At 30.7% G+C, this 22,576-nt stretch overlaps 1 protein-coding gene across 1 annotated transcript; it reads left to right on the forward strand.

The window, feature by feature from the left end:
- The first annotated feature begins 15,631 nt into the window (after window positions 1–15,631).
- On the forward strand, window positions 15,632–19,920 carry LOC11406506 (uncharacterized). The gene is made up of 2 exons (XM_003612609.4): window positions 15,632–16,215; window positions 18,343–19,920. Exons 1-2 carry the CDS (start codon window positions 15,830–15,832, stop codon window positions 19,595–19,597), a joined length of 1,641 nt encoding a protein of 546 aa, XP_003612657.1. The 5' UTR covers window positions 15,632–15,829; the 3' UTR covers window positions 19,598–19,920.
- Window positions 19,921–22,576: the final 2,656 nt, after the last annotated feature.

Consider the following 22,576-nt stretch of genomic DNA (forward strand, 5'->3'; position numbering starts at 1 on the left):
CTATAGAAATATATAATAAGATCTTTCGATCTTTTTAATTGATCTCGGATATCTTTAAAAGTTTAATTTTTATAGCTACGAAGAGGGATAAACTGTTTTACGTAAAAGTGTAGTGGATAATAATTTGAATCCTTTTTTGTTAAAAAAAAATAAAAAAAAATTGAATCCTTTTAGGTAAATTTCATTATTTAAATAGTAATTTGGAGAATTTTTAAAATGATGGAAATTTGTGAAGTATTTTGTCCAAGTTAAATTTAAAGAATTTCAAATGACACTTAAAAGCTAAGAATTTCAAATTTTTCATTTTGGTCCTCATATTTTTCAAAATTTTAAAATTGACCCCAATATATTTAAAAAAAATGCAAATTAACCACTATTTTTTTAAAAATTCAAAACGGCCCTCAAATTTTAAAAATTACAAATCAACCCCTCAAATGTTTCAATATTTTCAAATTGGCCCTTATTTTTCAATTTAAATTTGACCCAAAAGTTTTAAAATTTACAAAAGTAGCCAAAAAATATTAAAAATCATTATTATTATCCTATTCAAACAATAACATTTAAAAACGAAGACAATTCTATTGAATCATTTGAATTGCTAAGAATTTTGATTTTTTTAAATTTTTCAATCACCTCGTCCAATCACACTCTTAAGTTATTTGCACAAATCAATTGAATTTATATATATTACTATTTTTGATAGAATTATTTTTATTTTTCCTATAATACTCGTACTTTATCTCACTTCACTCATAAATGCCTAGGGACATTATTGAAGAAATAATAATCAAATTTGGATTGTAATTAAAAACGTTGGATTGAAATTTGAAAACTGCAAGTAAATAGAAACAATTTTCTACAAATGCGATGAGTAAAAATGAACGAATGGAGTATTTGTCACAATCAATTTGATTTGAATACCTCATACACCTCAAGGTTTGATGATAACATAACAAGGAAAGCAAAGGCGTGTTATCACATGATATTCTTGAAGTAGATAAAATAGTCACAAGGAAGGGGGGGTTTGAATTGTGACCCTTTAAAAATTATCCTGAAACTTAAAAATGATTCTCAAGTTGTTTACTTGGAATTATGTTAACTTTCTGACTTCAGAATGTTCTGAAGTTCATAAACAAAATTGTTTACTAAAGTATAAGTGTAAGTGTGTGTTGTGTATACTGTAAATAAAAGAGTATAGAGAAGAAAGAAAGAACACACAAAGAGTTATAGTGGTTCATCCAATGTGGGCTAGTCCACTCCCCACAATCCTGTGAGAGTTTCCACTAAGATGCTTGAGATGACCTCTCAAGTCCTGCACCTTACAATCTTGTTCACCTGAACAATTACAATCCTGTATTCTCTAAGCCTCAGCAGGCTTGCACCTTCTTGCTAAGTTAACCACTTAGACTTTTACAACCTTTGCTCAACCTAACACTTTAGGACCTCTAAAAGCTAGATGAGACTTTGTTACAATTTGTATGGAAGTTGAATGTTTGTAAAACAAACAGTGGAAGAAGAAGAAGAGGTTATCCTACAGATAACAAGAGTATTGATTTGCACTAAGTTGATGAAAGACTTAGAGATTGATCAATTTCAGTTTGCAAAAGCTTCAAACAAAATCAGAGTTGTTTTCTTGTATGCTTTGCAATGGTGCAAGTTTTGCTAAGGCCAAGCCCTCTATTTATAGAGTCTTTGGGCTCATATAGCCGTTGTAGGGTGTCCAATGGTGTTATGCCATGTGTCCTGGGTCCCACAAGCTTTAACTTGAAATTATGGGCAAACATTCTGATCTCTGATGAACATCAGAATGTTGTTGTGTTCATGATGATCTTCATCTGGGTTCATCATGTTCTTCATCTGGGTTCATCGTGTATGAATGAACACATGAAGTTCTGGGCTATGCATATGCTTTTCATATGAATTTCTGGACAATAACCAATGTATGGACTTTTCTTCATACATCAGAATGTTCCTTTCCCAGATTTTGTCTTGGAACCGGTGCAGGAGGATTTAGTGGGATTCTGCATCTTTATGCCCATGCTTTTAGAGATTGTGTTGTCCTTGTTCAGTACCAACTCTCAGACGTGTCTATCTCTTGTTGAAGATGACAGATTTGCTTTGCTTTTGCTTTTTGCTTTTCACCTACTATACTGTTCATAAAGTAAGCATGAGCTGAGCTTGAACATTCTGATCATCAGAATGTTCCATCTGTTTCACTTAGGATGATTTGTAAGACTATCATTTGATGTAATCAAATCCTAATAGTGAAACAATAATGAAGAGCAGTGATGATAACATCTAGGATGATATTCCTTTGTGAAATATTACTAGACATCAATGTTCATAGTCTTAAATGAACATTGAATGCCTTCTTTGACATAACTCTTGTATATGCCTTTATTGCTTGATTGATCCATGTAAATGTACTTTTCTGGACATATATTCATGTCACATGTGCCTTGCATGACCTTGATCACAGTTCTTGAGATTCTTGGCTTGTATAAGAACAACCTTCTGAACTAGGTTGCTTCTGAACTGGTTGCTTCTGAACAACCTTCTGAACTAGGTTGCTTCTGAACTTGGTTGCTTCTGAACATTCTGATCTTCGAGCAACATTCTGATCTAACTTTCTGACCTCAGTGTTAGATCATGAATTCAAATGTCCTTTGATTTCTTGATTTTTGGTATGATTCAAACCTCGTTCCTGTCTTAGTAAAACACTCAAGAGCACAAGTTAAATACCAAGGAATTAATCAAAGTCCATTAATTCTTTAATCATATTGGTTTATTATCTTTAAAATTAATTAGAGATTTTGCCTCAACAATTCTAATTGCTAAGGAACAAATTATCTATTAACGTTGTTTAAGTATACATGATATCTAAAGTACATTAAAAGAGAAATTATTCGATACGTGTAAATTGTCGATGTTGTTATCTTCCTTCAGCCAAACCTTCAAGAAATCTAAAGAAGAAGCAAGACCAATGTAGGTGTTCCCAATACCACACTTAAAAGAAAAAGAATGTCTTCGAATTGATACTAAATCAAGAAAAATTTAGAATATGATTTATGAACTTTATGAATAATCTTCTCAAGCGAGAGTAATCTAGAACACGAATTAAATCAATTAAATAGTCTGAAGCACACTTAATTTAATATAGGATTTCCATGCAATATCATCTCTTTGAGAGTTATCAATCCTAGAAATGACTTTGTATCAAGCAGATACAAACTCAAAACATAATGGTTTTTATGTTATCCTTTAATAATTGTGTGTAATTTATCCAACATCACTAAATACTAATCACATCTAGTTTATAAACATACATGATCTTCCCTCTAAAAATAAATTATATAAGGTATTTTCGCCCACAAGTAAACACACAAAATTTTGTTTATGAACTATATATGATTAATTTCCATCGATCTTAGATAAATTATCCATAATTCTTCTATGGATAGCTTATGTCTCAAACATAAAGCGGGCAAGAAAAGACTGAGACTAACGATACCCAGTCAGGATCGAATCACATGATAGATATCCTATGGTTGGTCTCTAATCTCCATGTCTGCTTCACTTCGTAGCATTAAGGGGGCAATGCCATGAGGAAAATCGACTAAGAACGTGATGTCTTCCCATAAAACGAAGAGCGTAGGGGACTTTGACTGCCTTCTTGTATCAGGTGAGGAGAAGGGGGTGCTAGGCTTAGTAGGGCTCGAACCTACAACAATACTACCATTCTTGTACGTTTCAACCAAAATTCAAACTTTCATCTTTCTTTATTTTTCTCTTCAATCCCAAGTCCTAACAAGAGCATATGACTCTAACCCTTTCCTCTATGATTATTATATTTATTTTTTTTCGCTTCACTTTACATTACAAACAAAACAGAGCATAAGGATGATCATTTGGTCCGTGAAGAAAAAATAATCCTTCAAGATCTAAGACTTCGTGTTTTCTTCTGTCCTTTTCAACACCCTTTTTATCATCTTGTGCTCAATGTGTTGCAACTTGCATGCCTAGATTTTATTCTTTTTGTTTCGTGGGTCCATTTTTCCTTTAGACAAAAAAACACAAGCAAATGTCTCTTATATTGTTTTGTCCCATGATTAATTCTTGAAAATGATCTTAAAAAGTGAAGTAATATTCATGAAGAATCGATTGTATACAAGAAGCTAGCATAGCACCAAAAAAGTTGTGGCAGTCATTATTCACTTACTTTGATTGGTTGATATAAAGTCTTTTTCCTTTGGATAGATTCCTTTTTCCTTTAATTTCAACCTATTGTAGTTGAATTGAAATAACAAATCCACGATAAGAGTTGGACTTAGTATTACTCCTAGTACTTTTCATAACAAAATTGTGTGCAAAAAAGTTAAACATACATAGATATCATTGGCTAGTTTTGACCGATTTCATCTTCTAGATTTAGCTATACTTTCTCCGTTCCTTTTTAATTATCATTTTTGAGTTTTTTACACAAACCAAGACAACAAATACTTTTTACTACTTTTGATACAACAATTCATCTTTTTCCTATAATAACCTTCATCATTTAATATCTAATTTCACATACTTCTCTCTCTATAATAAATAATCAAAGGTAATAAATGTAAAACAACATTTAATGTTGCATTGAACTTTGAAAGTGATAGTTAATTAAAAACAAAAAATTTATGCAAAAGTGACAATTAAAAAGGAAGAAAGACAGTAAGTGAAACAAAAAATTAACGTGGTCAAAATAAAATAAGAAATTAATGACAATTTTATAGAGTTATAAAATCGAAATCACATGATAATTAGTTGGCCTGACAACCTAATCTAGTAAGGATCACATGTTCGATTTGGCCACAGCCTGCATTTTGATGGTATGAGAAAATATTTGAAATCGCATGCCAACACCATAAGTTGTGTCTCCAAAGGTTGACATCAACAACTTTCTTTTTATAATTGTAGTAGACAACTTTTCAAGCATTTTCTGAGGGAGTTATCATCTGTTGAATACAACTTGGAATTATACAAGCTTGTTTGTCTTATTCTCATCTAGTCCCTTGTTTTTTTTCCTACATGGAATGCACTTCCATCTTTATGTCTCCCTATATATGGCCCGACATATTTTGAGGTCTAAAGCGAAAATAACATCAAAGTAAGGAGTCCTAAAAAAAATAAAAAACTATTAATCATCCGTGTATTAAATATTCAACATCACTTTAAAATAAATAAAAAACATATATATATATATAATATGTAACATAATTGCATTTCTCTAAAAGCAAGTGCAACATTTTATTTTTGTAAGAAAATAGAAAGGTGTTTGTGCAAAAAAAAAAATCGTGTGTAACTGTAAAAAAAAATACCTTGGGTTAGTTGTACATTGGGCCTAGACGCGTGTATTTAGCCCAAAAAAGGTCATGCTAAATCACACAAAGGCACCTTCTTTTTACACCATATTTAATTTCTCGCACGCTATGTGTAGTTTGAATTATAGAATTCGACCGCAAAAAAAAAACCCATGAAACCCTCCGAAACATGTTAAACATTTTGGATTTTAGAATTCTAACAGAGTGTGCGAGAAGCTCATAAAATGGAAAAAGTAATAGCTTCACGGAAAAAAAAAAAAAAAAAGTATTGAAAGAGTTAAGAGAGCAAATATGACATGGGACAAAATCTGACAATGTGTATAGGCCTATTAAGCCTCGCACTCCCCGTCTTATATGTGTGTGTTTATAAATGAAATAGTTTATTTTGCGGCTTTCATTTTATGTCAAAATTGGGAAGCCTAAAGCTAGGGCTTAGGTCGCCTTACCTTTAGACCAGCCATGCATACAATGTAGCGGAATATTATTGTATTTCAATCGAATGACTATGCAGTTTGTTACACTATACCGAGGGAGGTAGGGATATATGGATCCATAATTCACTTAAGTTTTTTTTTTTTTGACACAATAATTCACCTAAGCTTGAGAAGTAGAAATTAACTTATTTCTTTCCATGATACCTTCACTTCTTATTGTTCAAAGCAATCCCTCAACATGGACTACTTAATTCCAAAGCAAAAGGACAAAAATGACTAATGCTAATGCTATTAGTACTATAATTTACATTAGAGTATCATAAAAGGGAAAAATAATAATAAACTCAGTTTAACATTATTCAGGATTCATCATGAACTCATAATTTGTCTGTCACCACAAAACAAACAAGTTAAATAAAAAATTCCGCAGTGATGCTTTGAATTTTTTGTTATTCTAAATTTTCCTTGTATTCCTTTTTTTTTTGTCAAGAATTTTCCTTGTACTCTACCAAATAAAACCTAATTTTTCCTTTGTCATTAAGATTGTTTTCATTTCACTTGTAGCATTATTGTTCTGTTATCATTCATTGTCCTTTTTGTTACAGGGAAATTAATGTCTTGAAATAGTGAACAATGTTTCAACCAGAGGAGAGGACAACCCAAGCAAAAATCCTAAAGTTTCACATTTATAAAAAATAATAATGCTAGAATAAAAGGGAGGAGTTGTTTGCTATGCTCATCTAGTTTTGAATTTTCCTTTCTGTAGACTTGATATTTTATTTAGATAGACGAAATGATAATAATCATTATAAATTGACTCATACTTGTGAAGGAGGTGGAATTTGAACCTCCGCCATGACGTCTGGTCTACAAATTTAGCATTTTTGTTAGTTAAGCTAAGACTCGTAGATGTGTAGGTCTATTTTACTTGCCGTAAAGTGTAACAGTTTTGGGATTTTTTGTGTTTGAAATGTTCACTTAAAAAGACTCGTTTATTTTTTTTTTTATGAAAAGGAAAGAAGACCAGAAAATGATATTAGAGAAACGATATTTCTACAATTATTTTAAGATAATTTTTGTACAACTTTCTATCTCTTACTCACATTATTTTTTTTTTATTATTGTTTTTGACCAACAAAAAGAAAGAAAAATAAGGTTGTCTCAATAATGCATGAAGATGGTCAACTTAGAAAGTTTGTTGAAATTTCATTTCATTAATGATTTGTTTACAGAATTGGAACCAACTTATGTACGGAGATAAATTAAGAAGCAGAAATAATAATAAGATTCTTATAAAGTGTTGACTAAAGTCTGAGAAGGGCTGGTTTCATTTTTTTAATGATTGGACATTTTGTTCAATAAAATCATCAATCGAAAAAGCAATAATTCAATTTAAATACCGTGAATGTTACCTTTGAGCAACTTGTAAATTAAAGGCATTCAACCGGGGATGAATTGATTTGGGTGGTAAGAGATTTTTTTTTTTTTTTTTTAAGGAAGTGATAAGAGATTTAGACATTTTAAGTAAGTTGGTAATAGTTCCATCTCTGACATTCTTCTACGCATAAAAAAAAAATAGTTGAGAAGTGAGGATAGAGCTACTTATGGATGAGTACGGGCATGTAATCTCACTCCCTATATCTCTAACACTTCGTTGAGTACATACAATTTAGCTTGAACAATCATTTTGATCTCGTTAAAAAAAAAAAACAATTTTGATCTCTAAATGTGTCAAATGATATTATTATAATTCTTGAATGTATCAAAACTCCGAATACAATTCAAGTAATTATTTTGTTTCTAATTTTACTAACTAGATTGACTAACCAAAAACATATTTGGGGATCAAAATGATTAATTAAAGAGACATTTGAAAATATGTTTGCAATTTTGAAAAACTAAGAGAGTGTTTCAATGATCAAAATGGTTGTTTGTCCACTAATATTATTATCGAAAATGATAAATAACTCAATGTTATAAATGTCATACATGTTGTCCCACTACGTAAAATTCTTGGATCCAGGTGTGGCTTTGAGGGTGGGCGGATGGGCGCAGCCGCGCAACAACCCATAACACTATAGAATCTATTGGGTCACTGAGAGAGCGAGGGGGACCATCCACATCGAAGCTAGAACAATCCCACAAGCAAGAGAGAGATCACACTCTTACACAAAACCTTAAGGCAATGGGTTTATGGATCCTCTTACTTATAAGGTGTTCAACCTTTACTATTTTATCCGATGTGGAACATATAACTCACTTGCACACAACAACAGAATCTTGATTATGAATGAATCCTTTTGCAATAAAAAATGCAAGAAAAACATTTGAATAATTAAAAGGGCACAACTTTGTTGATTCACTCATGTCATAGGATTTTTTGGTACTGGCTCTTCCTGGATCCATCAATGTTGGGAGGTGATATCTCACTTTTGTCTCCAATATGCCATTTAAGTGAGATTAATCATCTTTAAACATTAACTATGGTAGATATATTGAAGATATAGTTAATTACTCTATCTGGTCATATTTATAAGCAAAAGTCAATTTTTTTAAGTTCATTGAATAATTATTGAATCTGGTCATATTTATAGACCATATACATTAGTCATTCAATGAACCTAAAAAATTACTTATTGCTTATATATATATATGACCGGAGGAAGTAGTTATTATTTAGTTGCTAGTTGGTGAATGTCTATTAATAGACTTGCGTAGTCAAGTGTTCAACTTTTCTCATTTGTAATATTTCATTTTGATATTGAGAGAGAGCAAGTCTTATTATGCACAAATATAAATGAAATATGTTTGTGTACACCCACATAAAGGAGAAAAATTAATGAGAAAAAAATTTAATCACATCATTAAATTATTATTTTTAATTTTTTTAATTTACGTATATGTGTCTAACCATTTTTTACTTTTGTTTGTAACGAATAAACATTTCTCATTGGGTGAAAAGCTCGAAAGTGCACTATGTTGATGAAAGTGAAATAGTACGATGAAAAAAGTTGAACACAATTGACTACTGTCATCAAAGCCTATTAATGGACATTCACTGACTAATAACTAAACCAAGTTAACTACCTAATTATATCTCCAATAAGATATTTGGTACATATAGTATAAAAAAAAAATTATGACATTGAGAAAGAAAATTATCCATTTTAAGCCTTTCTAAGTAAATTAAGAATGTTGCATGGCCCATAACAGAATCATGAGTGGAGAAAATTCTCAAAGAATCGACACAAAAATGGACTTGAAACTTTATTTGTTAGATCATACTACTCTGATGGTCCAGCACAAAATGAATAAAGTCTACTACCCTAGTCTTTGAAGCAAGTAGTATTTGACATATCGTTGTGAGTTGTGACATTCAATTTTAAGGTGTACTGGTTAAAAAGTTGTGAATAGGTGCGAGCACACAAAGTAACAGTGAGATACTAATAGACTCTACAAAACTTGAAATCTAGGATTGGTAGCTAGAGCACCTTCTTTGCATGGAGGGAAGTGGAAATCATGCAAATCAAGATGGAAATTGGAAGCTGAATCATGTACAAAATGAGTGTTAGTTGTAACTCGAGGGGATGGGAAGAGAATGGGCATGTCGAATGTTCTTTCACTCTTCCAACCACGTAAGATTTAACAGTTACACCTATGAAATAGAGACCCCTCTCTTCCACCAAATAAAGAAAAAAAATTCATCATTGAATCACAACACATAAATTGGCCTTTGAACCCTTAAGAAATTACCTAGTATATGTGATCTTAATGTATGTGGAGGCATAAAGCCAACTAGAGTGGATCTCTATTTAGTTGAGAGACTTGTCAATAGGCCAATGTCTACTAAAAATATTAAGTGTATGTTGGGTTTTATGATGAGAAAAGTTGATTTTGAGTAATTTATTTTATAAAATTGATTTTGGCGAAAATTATTTAAAGGAAAAGTGATTTATGTTTGCATACAATCGTGTAAATTGAGTTTAACAATAAATTTGTGTGTAAAAATCAGACATACTAAAGTAGAACCAGACATACAATAAGTGTGAGCATTGACTCTTTATTAATCACAATCAAAACCTATCCAAAATTCGTTCGACCTAAGTCACCCTTATTGGACCACTCAGGTCAAACTCCAGATATTTGTGAGTGTGTTAAGAGTCCAAATTGAATGAAATATAACATAAACATATGTTTATAAGAGGGAACGATCAGCACCTTAGAATTTAATTTTTAAAAGGTTGAATATATAAATTCTAAGACTTGCATTCGTAAATTAATATATAAATTATAAAACGAGATTGACAATGCATTGTATAATTAAGGGTGTGTTTACATGGAGGGTTTATGAAGGGAAGAGAGAGGAGAGTTTACTTTTCATTTTCAAATTAAGGACAATATAAAATGTTTTTAAAAAAGTAAACATATTAACATTTAATTTATTTTAGAAAAACATGTTATATAACCCGTAATTTAAAAAAGAAAAGTAAACTCTCTCATTCCTTCCCCACCTTCAAACACACTCTAAGTGAAAAATATAAATAACATTTTTGAGAGATGTATTAGTAAAAAAACACTTTTATGAAATGTTTTTTATATGCAAAAAACAGTTAAGAATGAAGGCCAACTTCAAACTTAGAGTTACTTATATTTAAATAGTTAAATAATAGACAAAAAATAGTTAAATAGCAATCGCAATTGAACATTTACAGAGAACATATAATTACATTTTGAGTAAGAAAACAAATAATTACATCTGATTTTAATCTTGTGGAGGTAGCAATCAAGTGAGATTTGTCAAGTTGTCTGTTGTGTAACTAGTCATCATCAATATTTCAAATACTACTAGTAATACTTGTGTCTCAACTTTGCAAAAGGTAACAGAATCTGGCACCTTATTGCAACAATTACTTTAATTTGTAATAACGAACAAACATTTTTGTTGCCGTTTGAGTATCCAATATTTTCAGACCGTTTGAGCATCCAAAATGTTCTTCAAGTAATAATAATCCAAATATTTATGCACGCGTTACATCAATGAGTTTTTGTGCAATAAAGACATAATAAAGGCTCCAAAGGGATAAAGCCCTAACAAAAATTCTTATAAAAAAAGATTAGACTAAAGCCTCGACAAAAATTAAAAAAGTGTAGGTTACATAAAATTGGCCTAACAAAATGTAAAATTGTTCCTCTAAAAATAGTATAAAATAAAATTGCTCCTCTTAAGAAAAAAAGTTTAGCCAATGGGGTTCCTGTACCTCTAGACAAGCACCAGAGAGGCCCTAAACAAAAACACCAGAGAGCATGTAAGATCATTTTCAATCCAGCATGTACCTTTCATTTGTGTTCTTAATCACATATGACATGTGTGTATATCATTTACTCTTTTATTTTCTTTTAACTTTATCATATTGCTAGACTAACCCCCTCTATATCATTTATATGTGTATTTATCATTTACATTTAATCAACAAAATATTATTTCATTAAACACCCACAGATGAAACGTGAAAGATGGTAGAAACTCTTATGTGGACGCAAGATATTGGATACGACAGATTAGAACACTCTCACTCAAAATACTAAAGGTAAAAAAATAAATAATTAAATAATATAATCTTTCTTAAATAATTAAATGATATATATTTTTATGTTGTTGATTCAAGTATTTTTCTATGCGTTAAGTGTGTGGATGCATATTAAAAATTGTGCTCAAATGATACATACGCAAATGTGTGTGGTAAAACGGATTTACTAACTTAACACATTATTATGTACCCATGATGCTTGAAGTGTGATTTAGAAGTTTCATATTAAATGTAAAAGTAAATGTTTAATAACATATGGGTAATATGATTCATATACACAATGTATTTAAGTTCTGGGTGAAGAAATACAATAATGTTAAATTCTCTTTGTGTTGTTGCTCTTAGTCGAATATCATGATCATTCAAGTTTCCTTCAAGATCCAACAATTATATTAGAAGTCTTCTTGACAATAGCGATTACTTCAATTTGCAGTGTTTATTTTTTAAATTAAGATTATAGAGGTAACATTGAGAGCAACAATAATAAACGATAAACTATTTAAAGTAGCTTATAAAAAAAATACTAGAAGTAAGTAAAAATACACAACAAGATCATGGGAAAATGAAGTTTACTAAAGAGCCTTTTATACACGTTTTTTTTAGTTATATGAGTTTATAAGTTTTTTTTGAAGGAATGAGTTTATAAGTTATAATCTAACTTTTTGTAATACTCCAAAAAAAAAAAAATTGTAATACATTCACTTACTTGGCCGAGGCTTATTTAGCTAATAAAATTATTTTATTTAAATTGTTATATTTTTATTTTATTGAGTGCAAAAGAAAGAGCTTAGTTTGTTCCAAAAAAAAAAAGAAAGAGCTTAGTTTTTTCCCCGAAAGAGTAGGGTGGTTATTTTAGTTCAATCAGACAATATTTTAGTTTTTACAAAACGAGACACACAGTTGGAAACTTGAAAAATATACTACTTTAAAATAATAAAGAAATGAGTCCTAAATAAAAAGTTTTTTTTTTTTTTTTGCTTGAATACCTTGTCTTAATAGCTCGAGCTGACCTTATAAAAAATGTGGTTGATTAGAGTGGTATTGAATTCGACATCTTTAAATAAGTTGTTTGTGTTCGATCCTTGACTCTTGATATGATGAAGACTTTATTTGAAGGACAAAATTCACCTTATATGCACAACAAGTTTGTTAACATAGTTAATCTATGTTAAATGATGTATACTTTGCACACATGATTATTAATAAAAAAATTAACACATGTAAAAATACCTACTAAGAATAAATAAAATGTCAAAATGGTAAAATGTGACATAAATAGTTATTCTACTCCTTAAATTTGTGAGACCATATCACTATAATCCTTAAATATATAAAAATTATAAACACATCACAAAATATCTCTTATATTACTAACTTTATGGACCAAATTGTCCAACAAAAGATGCATTCAAGTACCAACACATGTACTAGCATGTCTTTTGTTACTATCACATGTAGGAACACCTAACATGAATAAATAGAACATGTTGAAGCAGTAAAATATAAAGTAAATAATCATTTTTGTCACTAAATATGTGAGACGATATCACCGTAATCATTAAATATATCCAAATTATAAATACGTCACAAAATACTGTTAGTACACTTGAAAATGAGTACATGGGATGCTTCGGTCAATACATACTCATTTTAGTTACTAGTTTTATGGACTGAATTAACTAACAAAAGATGGATACCAACCGGATACATATAAGCCTAAAACAACTTTGTGCCATTGCCTCCTATATTTTAAGACCAAAACATTGTTTACCTTATAAAATATAATTTGACATGTGTAAAATAAAAGAGTTAGGGTGTAATACACCTCAATTAGGGATGGAATATGCCAGGCCGGCCTACAGGACCCTACTACCTAGCCTATGACAGGGCAAACCAGATTTTTTTTCTTAAACAGAAAAGATATAAGCTTTGTTAGAAGCCTATTTAGCTTAAAAGGTCAGGCCACATGCCATTCAAAAAGCCTTTTACGCCTATTAGGCCGGCCTATTTAAGTAAATATAATAATATTATTATATTATATTTTGTATTTGAATTAAAATAAAAATTTGTTAACTTTTTGAGTAATTTAAGTTTATTAGTATGCATTAGTTTTTTTTGCATATTTAAACGTATTATTATAAACAAGAATTGAAATATGATACAATATATATTCAAATTTCCTAAAAACTCATGTTGATTATCAAAAGATAGTTTAATCTAATTGATATATAAATTCGCTAATCTATTTAAACTTAGATCACAATGCTTATTTAAAAATGTTCATAAGAAATATGTTTTTAATCAGGCTAGCAGGCCATATCAGCTTTCATATAAGGTCATGCTCAAACCTAAAATGTAAACCTATTACAAGCCGTAGGTCAGGCCTAGGACTGCAAAAAATTTGGCAAGCCAGACTCAGGCCTTACAAAGCCTAACTCGGCCTAGCCTATTCTCACTCCTAACCTCAATAATTAGTTTTGTTTCTTTCAATTATTTTTGAAAAATGTTTGATGAGCACCTCATTTAGAGAGAAAGAGATAAAAGAGAGTAACATAATACATATGATATGTTGATTACGTGATAAAAAGAGAGATATAAAGATAAAATAAAGTGTTAGAATAAATGCATGAGAATGTTGATTATACAAATATCATTGTCGGTTTATTTATTCATAAAGAAAACATGTGTATTATAAACAATTGATCTTTTGTATATATTTTGTGTGTATTCTTATGTTATTGTATATTATTTTTAAACAGTAACTAGAATTATATTTCCTTTTGAAAAGAAAAACTAATTGCAAATGTAAAAAATAAATATATTTTATTGTTTTACACTCTCACATGGGTCTTATTTCTATTTTGGGGCCTGTTCCTATCATCATCATATTCTAAAAATTGATTCCACTTGAATTGAAGCAGGTAGGAGCACGCTTTTGCAAACAAAAGTGCATTGAAACGGAAAAGAAAATCAAAGAAATTAGTGTGAATGAAATCTATAACAAGTTGGTAATCATCTTTTTAAATTTACACTAGTTAGGTAATTAAAAGAATAAATTATTCTAGATAATGTGTAAAAAGAAAAGAGGCCTTACACTATAATATAAAAAAGAAAAGAGACCTCTTTACACATAGAAGAAACATGATGACACTAGCCGAAGAACGTTTCCTTTCTTTGTAACGCCTTTAATAATGTCCCTACATTATATACAAATTTCCATGGGCCAAAAGAAAAATAAAGTAAGATATAATGATGGTAACTATGTTAATAGATAGACTATTTTATTATTCCGTAAATTTAGCTAAGTTGATAAGGATATCATATTTTTAAAATGTGTGAGCTAATTGATAGAAAAATTATATTATTTGTAAACGACAGTATACATGATAGTCTTTTTTCCTAAAAAAAAAAATGATAGTCTTTTTTTTTTATCTTCGACATCTTATACATGTTTTAAAATTGCACACAAAAATTAAAAGACATTCGAGAATCAAAACGAGTGTGTACTCATTTTTATAACTAAACTCTTTTTTATATTCAAAAATGAGAACACATTCATTTTGAGCATCTAATATGTATTTTTGATTATAAGAATGTGTACAATGTTGCTACTATAAATATTAAATATATTGAAATTATAAAACCCCCTCTAAATGTAATCAAAAAATAAAAATAAAAACCCCTCTAAATGTCTCTTCGTTTAATTTAATAATTTGATTTCTAAACGTGTCTTCTATTTATTAGTTTAATTTTCAAATATACTTTTCATTAGTGACTTTAATGACTTTAATTTGTGAAATCACTTATTATAAACACAACTAAAGATGTTTTTGTAGTTTCAATACAATCAAGAGGAAGAAAATGACAATTCACTTGTACAAAAATTAATTTCTTTTATTAAATATAAGGTTAAATAAGTACTATTAATCTCTACACTTTATCTCTATCCAAACAAAAGACAAAATTAAAATCACATGCAACTTAAAATCACATTTTAAGTAACTAAACACCACAACCATATTATCATACATTTAAATTCTTAAAGTTTAAAACATTATTTTTTATATATTCCTTAAAACTGAATAACTTTTTTTTTTGTTGTAAAAACTAAATTAAAAAATTACTATAATTTAATAAAAACAAAATATATTTAACCCCTTAAATATATGTACAATATGCCCTTAACAAAAGCCCCATTGACAGCCCTAAAAGGTTTAATTTACCCAGCTGTGTACAGTTTGCACATAAAAGTCACCCCACCCTACTCTCACTCACTACACTAGTGTCATATGCACCTTTTGTTGTTTTTCCTAAACAAAACACAAACACAACAAAACCCTCTCTTTTATTTTCTTTCCTCCTTCTTCTCTTACCACTGTCCTCTCACCATTACTACTCATTCTGACACCCCCCTTTTTTCTTTCTTATTTTCTCTTTCTCCATCCCAATGAAAGAGGTAACCGTTGAAGCTGAAGGTGGTGTCCTTGGCCATGGACATGGTCATGGTCATGGTCAAGGTGGTGTAGCAGCATCAGAAGTTGCTAAAGGTAACAACAACAATACTACTAGACCTGACTTACACAACAGAGCTGTGAAGATTTTAAGAGCTAGAGAAGCTTATAATGGTTATGAAGAAGTTGGTGAAAAACCTTCTAGATTTGAAACTTTTGGTTGGTATCTTTATGAGTTTTGCTTCTACTTTGTTCAAACTGTACTTGTTCCTGTTGTCTTTCCTCTCATTATCAGTCAGCTTCAAAGTCCCCCTACTGTTTCACTTCAAGAATGGAACAAAACTCATCCTGGCACTCACTGCTCTCAAAAGGAATTTCATTTGTAAGTCCACATTTTTTTCCTAAGTTATGTTTTTTTTATATTTTTCCATGACTAAATTCACTAGCAAAAACCCTATTTGTAAGTTTTTATTTTTAACAATTTTGAATGTTAAGATCTTTTTATTATTTTATATAATTTTTACTTGACCAAGTTCACTATAAAAAAACCCACTTAGATATTTCTAACTATTTTGAATGTTAAGATCTTTTTATTATATATATTCTACAATTTTTACTTGACCAAGTTCACTAGCAAAAAACCCACTTAGTGTAAGTAACCTACTTGTATTTTAAAAAAAAATAAAAATCCTTAATTAATTTATCTACTTTACTTAAGTAGCATTGATCTACAATATTTTGTATGATTTGGGTTTTTTAAATTTTTTGAAAAAAGTAGTTGTTAGCAGCCATGAATGAAGTGTGAAGGGTTTGGTTGAAAATGAAAATTAGATTTTTTAATATGTTTTTTTGTTGAGATTTTACTAAGAAAAAAGTAAGGGGGTATGGTGTGACAAAATCCAACATAGGGTTCCATAAAATAAGGTCATTTTTGTTTTTGTTTTTGTTATTGTTAATTTAAATTAAATTAAATTAGCCGTTTGTTCCACTATAGTTTGCAATCATGAAAAGGCGTGTCCTTTATGGCTTTGTTACAAACCTACTTTACTCTTACTCAAGGGTTAAGATTCCTTTTTTCAAAAACCACTTTCAATACCCACCGGACATCAACCCTATTTATTAACCTTGGTACTATATCAACCATTGATATATACAAGAAAATTTAAATTTAACTATTGGCCAAAAAATAAAACAAGAGAGAGAAACATATATAGAGAGAGAGAGAGAGAGAAAGAAAAAAGAAAGAGAGTGATCTATGCTCACCTCCTAGGGAGTATACAAATGTTTGTCGGACTCTCCTGAAACTCCTCTGTCATCTTTTGAAAATTTATTAAAGATACTTAGTATTAATATTATATTATCCTCAACGGTTAAGTCTTTAATTAAGCACTACTCCACTTGAGATTATATTTTATTTTTTATATTACTTTCATTATTTTGTAATTAAATATTTACACTAGGTCTAGGTGTTTCTATGTTGCTTTTTATGTGATTTATGTACACAAAAAATGTAACAAAAGTTCGGACCAAAATATAAAAAAAGAGACTAATTTCTAAGTAGCTATATTTTTTAACACATACATTCAATCAAATCATATGACGTTACATCGATATTTTCTTAAGTTAGTTCCTTAAAGATCTCTAATAAATATGATTGGACATATGTTTAAACATTATTTTGGTAAAAATAAATGTAATTTTTTTTTTTACCCTAGGTATATATACAAATTAATTATGTAAAAAGTGATATATACTTTTTTAAGGCATGCTATATACTTTAATATAAAGTGTAAATTTGAATTTAATTGTCGGCAGTTAGCACATCTTGGTAGTCATAGTGAGCCTAACGACAGTGTATAGTGCCGACAAGATGAAGCTGTTTTTATATAAAAATAGATATGTTTTTAAACAATTATTGTCTAGGGAGTACATTTATTTTTCTTAACGTACAATAATACAAAATGGAAATATTTCCAAAAGAAACCTTTGGAATTATTATTTGATTTGTACCAAAAAGAATTATGATTTGATCAATCAATGTTTTGAAGGGTTTATACAGTTCAAAGTTTGTAAAACAACAGGAACTAAATACTGTTGAGTGAGTCCTTTCCATGTGCAATATGCTTGTTTTCTAAGTGACAATTAAAATCACCTCAGATTTACATTTAATGGTCGTTAATATGCATTATATTTTGTGCTGTGAAAAACACGGGTCTCGATCGTCACATGTTCAGTGTCACATTTAAAATATTTACGTAAATTGCTTTGGAAACTATTAAACGATATTTAATATGAGACGGATGGAGTAATGAAACCTACATTTATATTTTGTCATGATGTAACATTGGTATGATACTCTTTAGAATTGCTTGAAATATAATGTAAAAGTGTAAAAAGCAGATCTTACTGTGTTGGTAATTTAAAAATTTGTAATTTTAATGCTTAAGTATATGTTTCATTTTTTTAACCAAAGTTTACATATGTGCTAATGAACTGGTGAATTGTGCAGGTATAACAAACTCACTGGACACACCATAAGTTCAAAGTTTTCAGCATTGGAATGGACATCAATTGCTTGGGCTACAGGTCTAGCCATAGCTGCACCAATTCTTGGCTTCCTTTCCTTCCACCTCGACGGAAATTTCCCGAAACTCATCACTGTTGCAGCAACAGGTGTAGGAGTTTTCTTCTGTCTCCCAGCTGGATTCTTCAAAGTCACAGGCATCTTCATTCCCTACATTGCTGGCATCATAGCAGCCAGCACAGTCGCGAATGCAGCTCACACACAGCATCTCGGCCTCATGATCCGCGCCTTCACTGGAACAACTCTCAAGAAAGCACAGTTTTTCATTAGACAAGGTGTTTCATCCCGCCTCTCGCTTCATGCTACTGCTGCTGGTTGTTTTGGTGGTGCTTTGATTTCATCTTTCACTTACCATATGATACACGAACTTGATGAAAATAAGAGTGATATTATGAGTCTTTGGGTTGTTTCGATTTTCAGTGGATTAATTTGGCTTGTTGGGATCTTGCATTTAGCTACAGCTACAAGTAGAACCACTGATTCGATCTCATTTTCGTCGAGGCTGCACCCTTTTTCCATCTTCAAATATCCTCATGCTATTGGCGGTCTTGCTAGTGTTTTCCTTGCATCATTCACAACAATGGCGATTTTCATGGGTGGTGTGATTTTCATTGTTGGACAGCTTTGCATCAGGCCATTGCATTTGCTTTTGTTCTGGTTAACCTATTTCCTATTCCCACTCGTTTCATTGTCGCTGCTACAACCTTTGCTGCGCGTGATTAAGATGAACTCAGTGAAAATGCAGATTGTTGGCTTCTTTTTCTCGCTTCTGTCGTCCGGGTTTGGATTCTATTACGGACACAGTCACTGGAAATGGGGACACTTGGTTCTTTTTGGCGCCATTCAGAGCACATCAACAGGGATTTTGCACGCTTTTGGAAGGGTTTTGGTGTTGGATTGTGCTCCATCGGGAAAAGAAGGTGCTTTCTCTATATGGTATGCTTGGATGAGAGCTGCAGGGTTGTGTGTCGGGTTCACAGTTGGTTCAGTTGGGCCAGGACGGATTAGGACTTCGTTCGGAGTTGCTTTTTGCACTGCTATTGCTGGAATTGTTGTGCTACTTTTTGGAAACATCAGTGATGCTGGTGGTGCTGTTGCTGCAGGGAATGTAAGTGATGATAGCGAGAGAAGTTCTCCTGTGGTTTCTGGTTTAGATTCGAAAGAAGCTGCCCGAGTTTGAATAATAACTGCATTAATAAGAAGAAAAAAAAACTAATGAATGGATTGAGGGATGAATGGTGGTGCATGGTACATTGTCTATGCTTTATATGATTCTTTGCAAATGAGACGTTAATGCATGCAACAGTAGAAAAAAGGGGGGGTTTATTTTGTATGATTGATTTTAGTTAGGTTTATTAATTCTTGTGATTTACTGTTGTTGCAGCGTGCTTATGTTTTTTTTTTTTTTCTTTTTAATTTAAGTTGAGGATTTGGATTCTGACATGTGTAACAACTGTGTTATAGTATTTTGTCATATTTGTTTCTCATAAACATCTTTTTGTACTTGATTTATATGCATAAAGAAAATGTGTTGGTGGAAGAGAGGTGTAGGAAATAGTGAAGTTAAAATTCTGGAGAAAGGTAACTTGGTAACTGAAATAGGTGAAAATGTATAGATGACATGACAGTAAGGAAATAGAGAGGATGGACAGTAAAATGAAGAAATATGTTATCTGTTAAGCTAAAAGTAGTAGCTTCAGAAAAAATCCACCTCTACTGTCTCTTGAAGGTTGAAACAAACATAGATAGTTTAATTGTGTATGTGACATTGTAATTTTGTTGAAGCTTAAAATGTAGTTTTTGTAAATTTACAATGTCCCACATGATCCTACAAAGTTACAGTGACTATAAACATTCATTAAGTGGTTGAATGCAAGTTGCAAGTAGTTATGGTTGGATATTATCTCAGTTGTTCTGTGGCTGTGAAACAATTCTTTGTTGGAGGGATTGTTTTTTCAAATTAGGACCAATAATTGAGTGTGATTCTGACAATTTATATACCAAATAGGCCAGGCAGTCTGAAATGTTGTCTCCTGTGCTAAGTTTTTATAGAATTTAGAACTATTTTTATTTGGGTTTTTCTATTTTGAAAGTATATGGTAGCTAGCCACTTGTTTTGAGTCCTTTTTCAATAGAAAAACAATTAATTTTTGTAAGAAGGGGCAAGGAGGTTTGGTAAAGTTACTTTAGCCAGACTCATTTTGAGTTCTTGATATTATTAAACTCATTACTCATGTATTCTAAATGATTCAATGATTAAGATTGAGGGAGAGCCTGAGCTAGTAAATGTGTGTTTGGAATAGCTTTTGCGGTGTAAATATCACGTCCCGAGGCAAGTTGGACGTGGAATCCTGAAGTTACAAAAGTTCGCAAGTTTTTGTGAAAACGTGAAAATCTATCATGATTCTCTAGAATCCACCACTAAACCAAACAAGCACTAAATATACATATCAATTAAGTCCTTAAATGATGATATATGATATCCCACTAAAACTCTACCAGCCCTAATGTTGAGTTCTTTACTAATGCAATATTTGGTTCTGCGGTAGAATCACAATTCTCGTGGCCCGAGGCTGCTTATATTGTGATTTTGTGAAGCTGGAAATTCTAGCTTCTCCTTCATCGCACGACAACGTCAACACCACCGCTACACCAAACTGGCACTTAGAATCATTAAATATATGTTTACTTTTGTCTTTTAACTTACGGACATAATAAACTCTCTTTAAAATCAATGAAATATGATTGGAGTATTATGTTATGGTTTATCATATTGCTCTTTCAATTGTTTTTAAATATCATATCAAATATATTTTAAAATATAGATTTAGTCCTAAGTTCAATATGATTGGAGTATTATGTTATGGTCCTCACTTTGGGAGAAAAATGTGGGGAGTGAAATGGGAGTTTCTTAAAGATAAGACCAATTAACTTTGGTCAACATTGGAGATCTATATTATGCAGTTATGTCAATGACCTTGATTTATTAGTTCATATGGTGGAGAAATTTCACCGGTAAGCTTTCATCTAAATTTTTTTTCCAACCAATCATTCGATTTTAGAAATTGAGGTGAATAACATTTAAAATCTAAAGCAAAAATAAAAAATTGGAACGTTGCAGTACCATGCTACAATCCTTGATATCATATACTGCTATAAGCTTATATTTTAATCCTAAGTTCCTAACAAGCCACAAAATTTTGGATGGACTATAAATCACTGCAGAAAAATAATGCCTGTTAGGAGAATTATCAATTATGCAACTGTTGCAACTATGACTGGATCGGAGCTTAAAGGAGCAATGGAAGATTCGAAATCAGAATGTAACCGAAATAAAATCTAATATAGCCCTTGATAGAAGAAAAAAAAAACCCAATTTTTTAAGTTGGAATTCTTCAAATAGATAGAATATGAGAGTGTGAGAAGTTTTCTTTTTCTAGAGATGATACATAATCGGTTTAATTGATCATATTGTCCTTTTAACTTAATTCTTTTTTTTTTTTAAATGGTCCCATAATTATCAAAACGTCTCACTTTGATCTCTTATATGTATTTCCGTCAATCAAATTAGTCCTCTACATTAGTTTTTTTACTAAAATTGTTAAGCCTTGCCACATATCAATTAAGATTGATGATCAAAGGTTATATTTGAAAAACACGAAGAGTTTACGGTGAACTTAGAACATATGATAATTTCTATTATCTTTCTCACCAATAATCATCATCTTCTTCCCTCTTCATATCTATACTTCATACCCAAAACAAAAATTCAGCAACACATATTCAGAAGGAAAAAAACTAGAAAAAAAATGTATAATTTAATAAAACATTTATCCCTCACTCTCTCTAACCAAATTTCTTTCTGATATTGTTGTGAGTACATTGTAAACTCTGTGCGCTTTTTAAATCCAACCATTAATCACCAATCCTAAGTGACATGTGGCAAGACTTAACAGTTTTAACAAAAAAACTAGCGGAGATGACTAACTTGATTAACAGAAATAAAGATAAAGGACCAAATTGTGACGTTTTATAGTTATGGAACCATTTAAAAAAAAAAAGAATTAAATTAAGGAATCAAATGATCAATTAAGCCTACATAATCATAATCTTAGCTTAAGAGTAAGTGAAGACTTCAAAACTTATTTTTAGTGATATG

Source organism: Medicago truncatula, chromosome 5 (assembly GCF_003473485.1).
Source record: "Medicago truncatula cultivar Jemalong A17 chromosome 5, MtrunA17r5.0-ANR, whole genome shotgun sequence".
In the NCBI taxonomy this organism is placed as follows: domain Eukaryota; kingdom Viridiplantae; phylum Streptophyta; class Magnoliopsida; order Fabales; family Fabaceae; genus Medicago; species Medicago truncatula.